Source organism: Egretta garzetta, unplaced genomic scaffold (genome assembly GCF_000687185.1).
Source record: "Egretta garzetta isolate BGI_Z169 unplaced genomic scaffold, ASM68718v1 scaffold421, whole genome shotgun sequence".
NCBI classification, from domain to species: Eukaryota; Metazoa; Chordata; class Aves; order Pelecaniformes; family Ardeidae; genus Egretta; species Egretta garzetta.
Genome location: NW_009258680.1, coordinates 376 through 4,705, shown reverse-complemented (window position 1 = coordinate 4,705; position 4,330 = coordinate 376). Strand labels below are relative to the sequence as shown.

At 53.9% G+C, this 4,330-nt stretch overlaps 1 protein-coding gene across 1 annotated transcript in view; it reads left to right on the top strand.

The window, feature by feature from the left end:
* LOC104135291 (long-chain fatty acid transport protein 1) overlaps window positions 1-4,324 on the top strand; it is a gene marked incomplete at its 5' end in the record, with an annotated part of 7,385 nt that extends 3,061 nt beyond the window's left edge. Inside the window, 7 exons of the mRNA XM_035888676.1 lie at window positions 784-824; window positions 872-1,040; window positions 1,324-1,450; window positions 1,658-1,748; window positions 2,486-2,712; window positions 3,322-3,468; window positions 4,068-4,324. Coding sequence (XP_035744569.1) covers window positions 784-824; window positions 872-1,040; window positions 1,324-1,450; window positions 1,658-1,748; window positions 2,486-2,712; window positions 3,322-3,468; window positions 4,068-4,225 — 960 coding nt within the window. The remainder of the gene's footprint in view (window positions 1-783; window positions 825-871; window positions 1,041-1,323; window positions 1,451-1,657; window positions 1,749-2,485; window positions 2,713-3,321; window positions 3,469-4,067) is intronic.
* Window positions 4,325-4,330: the final 6 nt, after the last annotated feature.

The window sequence follows — 4,330 nt, the reverse complement described above, 5'->3', positions numbered from 1 at the left end:
GCTCCAGCCCCCCCAGGTCCTTCGGGGAGGGAGGGGCCCAACCCTGACCCCAGCACTCGAGGGGCGGCCCCCCCAGTGCCCAGCACAGGGGCACGCTCCCTGCCCTGCTCCTGCTGGCCACACCACTCCTGAGACAAGCCCGGATGCCGCTGGCCCCCTTGGCCACCTGGGCACCCTGCTGAGCAGTTGTCAAGACCGGCTTTTACAAGAGACGCTTGCGTCCCTTACCGATGCAGGAAAAGCTCTGCCGGGTTTTATCCGCGTTAGGAATCCCTGCGGAGGAATTCTTTTGGCAGTTTGTAGCCGACAAACATCTACATTACCTTCTAATTTAAGCAGCCCTTTCTCCTCCCGGGTGTTTGTCTCGCCCTTTCCTCACCAGCACTATTTATAGCTGGTAATTGGAGCTCCGCTCCGTTTTGCTGGGTCAAGTTCATGCCTGACCGTTTGCTCCCCTCGCCTTTCCTCGCCTCTTTTTGTCACCCGTTCAAGCACGAGGCTTTTTCCTCCTTCAAATATCCTTATTCCCGCTGGGGGATCCCTCCCGTGCTCTTCCCTTTGGTTTCTGGAGGGCAATAACTGCTTTCCCTTCGCCAATGTTTTGTTTTGTGGCGAGAAATCCCCACGTGAATTTGGCAAAACCTCCCGAGTTTATTAGAAAATGCCTGACGTGTTTGGTTCCGCGGGGTACGCTGACACCGGCGGCCTCGTGCTCGGCTTTTTCCGGGGCGTTGCGAGGGGTCGCCTGAAGCCTGAGCGATGTTTTTGTGTTTACTGCTTCAGATTATTCAGTATATCGGGGAAATCTGCAGGTACCTTCTGAACCAGCCGGTTCTCATGTTTAGGGAGAAACTTGGACGTCCTGTCGACCCCAGCCGGTGCGAGAGTCAGAAACCCAGCACCGCGTGCGGCTGGCGGTGGGCAATGGTTTGAGACCCACCATATGGGAGGACTTCACAAAACGCTTCCGAATCCAGCAGATCGGAGAATTCTACGGCGCCACCGAGTGCAACTGCAGCATCGCCAACTTGGATGGGAAGGTGAGGAGGAAGAGGGCGCCGAGGAGCGCGGGAAAGGAGGGAAAGCTCTGCTGGCTCCTCCAAGTCCTCCCGCAAGGGGCGGTGGGGAGCTAAGTGGGTGATTGGGGGTGGCCTGTGCGAAAAAACGGGGAAGAAAATCTTATATTTGGGGTGAATTTGCCTGATAAATGGAAAGGGGGGAGAGATCGGGAATTCCCAGCCAGCGAAATGCAACCCCCCCCCCTGGTTCTCTTCAGCCTTTTAGGGTTTGGGGTTTGGTTTCTTTTTTTCACCCTTCTGGAAGGTCGGTGCCTGCGGTTTCAACAGTCGGATTTTGCCCAATGTTTATCCCATTCGTTTGGTGAAGGTAAATGAGGACACGATGGAGCTGATCCGGGATTCCGGGGGGCTGTGTATCCCCTGTCGCCCAGGTGAGCGGTAACCCCAACAAAGCACTCGCAGCTTTTTGATCTAAAGAAAAAAAAAACCACCCAAAAAATATATAAGCTGAGCTCTGGCTGGTTTAAGGGGGTCCCGGTGTGGCATACGGGGGTTTCCCTTCCCCTTCCCCACGGTTTGGCAATGTGAACGCCTTTTTGGGGTGACACGTCGGTGTCGTCTTGTCACCTTCCCTGCAGGAGAGCCGGGATTGCTCGTCGGGCAGATAAACCAGCAGGATCCCCTGCGTCGCTTCGACGGCTACGTCAGCGAGAGCGCCACCACAACATCGTTCTGGTCCGGCAGACAGGTCCAACGATGCAGAGGGTGCTTGTAATCAATGTCGCTGACCAGCTCCTGACATTTCTTGGCCAACACGATTCCCAGCATGTCCACTGGGCTACTGAAGTGCGTCTTTGTCTTCTCAAAGGCTTTCTTGTACTCCCTGTCGCTCTGGATCTTGGCTACGTGCATCGACCACATCATCTTTGGATCATCCTCTATGTTACGGGCCCCTATGTGGTGGCCAAGCTGCTTGCGATAGCCTTCCTTATACTTGTACTATAGGCAATAAAAAGTTCAGTGAGTTAGAATTTCATTTTCTTTATGGCCCTAACAGCCCCTGTGCCACAACTGACAGAGAATTTAGTATCTGAAGGCACAGAGATTTTAGAGTCAGGAAGTATTCTGCTGATGAGCTACAGTGTACAGCTACAAAAGGATCCATGTTAAATTATCTGCCTGATAGGACTTCAGATTTTCAAAGCAACTCCCTGACCCAAACCATTCCATGATTCTATGATCAGGAGATGCGTTAGTGTTTTGACCTTGCCAGCTGTTAAGCTGCTCTGGATTTAATAAAAAAAATGAACATTTCAGGGGGGGAAGATGATTCTCCCCCGTCCCCCCCGCATCCTTTTCCTGCTGCCGCCTGTCTCCCGTAACGAGGCGATGGCAGCGCGCGGCGGCGGGAAGTGACCGAGGCAATTCTGCGGCAAGGAAAACGGCGCTGAGCAGAGAGCGGTGAGGCGGGCTCGAGCGCTAACGAACTCGAGTCCTGAGGCGGTGTTTTTGATCCCTCCCCTGCCAGGAGATGTGTTGGTGATGGACGAACTGGGTTACATGTACTTCAAAGACCGCAGTGGGGACACCTTCCGATGGCGAGGAGAGAACGTCTCTACCACCGAGGTGGAAGGAACCTTGAGTCACATCCTCAACCAGACGGACGTGGCGGTGTACGGGGTGGAAGTCCCAGGTAAAAAAAACATTGAGGCGGAGCTCTGGGGGTTTAGGGAGAAAGGTAAATTTTGGGCAAACGTTACCAGATCCGTGTCGGAATCGGTCACCTGGATGGTAACCAGGCACCCCCAAATAAAAAGGTGCCGATGGGGTCCAAGAGCGGAGTTGGACACATTTATTCCAGGCAGGAGAAATAATGAGATCCAGTAGCGGAATCTTTGTGTCTTAACGAGGAAGGTTTTTACGACGTGAGCTTTGCGGAAGCTCGTGGTGGGCAAAGACCACGGGTCCAAATCTTCCAGTGGCTCAGGGGTTGAGGAGGGCGCGGGGATGGGAACCGAATGGTCCCGTGCCTGGCTCGTTGGCCAGAAAAGTGCCCGTTGTGGCGCTTCGCCCTGAATTTTAATCACGGTGAGAGAAACCCGACAAAAACAAGGATTGGATTAGATTTCGGCGTCGATGAAGAGGACGCGTTGGCAATGGCCTCGGAGCCTCTGCAGTTCAGCGGGGTTTTCCTCAGCGCCTTCGCGTTTCGCCTTGAAGGAGGAGGGAAAATAAATGCACTTGCATCTGCTAAAGGTGTCGGTCCCGCTGCCGTCTCCAGCGCTGCGCTCTTCTCTTCCAGGGGTGGAAGGCAAAGCTGGGATGGCGGCGATCGCGGATCCCAAAGCTAAAGTCAACCCCAACGTCCTGTACCAGGAGCTGCAGAAGGTGTTGCCTCCCTACGCCCGCCCCGTCTTTCTCCGCCTCCTGCCCCAGGTTGACACCACAGGTATTGGCGATCCGGCCGCTCTCCGGGGAAATTCAGATCCCCAAAGGAGCTTGGAAGCATTTCCGCTTGCTTCGGTGATGAAATAACAGCCTGACTTCCAGGACGGCAGGCGCGGAAGTGCCGCGGGGGAAAAAAAAATACGATTGTGGTTTAAGGTTTAAAGAAGAAATGGGCTGGTTCCAGATCCTTCTGGAAAAGATGGATCTCGAGAGAGAGCGCGCGTGCTCCTAACGCCGGCCGTTGCCTTTCCCGGGGCTTTGTTCCGCTACCGCTCACGGCCGCGTCGCAGCTGCTGTTTTGCTGCTGCTGCGTTTTCTATTCTCAGTTTTCCAGGAATTTTACCCCCCGGGGTTCTTTTACCAGCCCCTGGGAGAGAAGTAAAAATTGCGCAAGGTTTACGCAAGAGCTCAGATAACGATCCGGCCTGGCTAACGAGCCGCAAGTTGCTAAAATTCTTAGGCAAAAATGGGAAGTAGAAATGAAACTCCACCCGCGGCACTTCCTCCTCGCTCTGAGGCCGAAGCAGGCGCTTCGCTGCAAAGCTTTTCTTAATTTTATTGGGTTGTTTTGGTTTTTTTTTTTTTTTTCCTCTTTTAAAGGTACATTTAAGATTCAGAAAACCCGCTTACAGAGGGAAGGATTCGACCCCCACCAAACCTCAGACCGGTTGTATTTTCTGGATCTAAAGTTGGGAAAATACGTCCCTCTGGATGACTGCCTTTACGAAAGGATTTGTTCGGGAAAAGCCGCTTTATGATCTCGCCCGTCTTTGGCCTTTTTGAGGAAAAACGATGCCTAATGGCGGGGCGGAGGCTGGCGGGAAGCGCCGGATCCCGCCCGCGTCCTTCCCCGGTGAATCGCC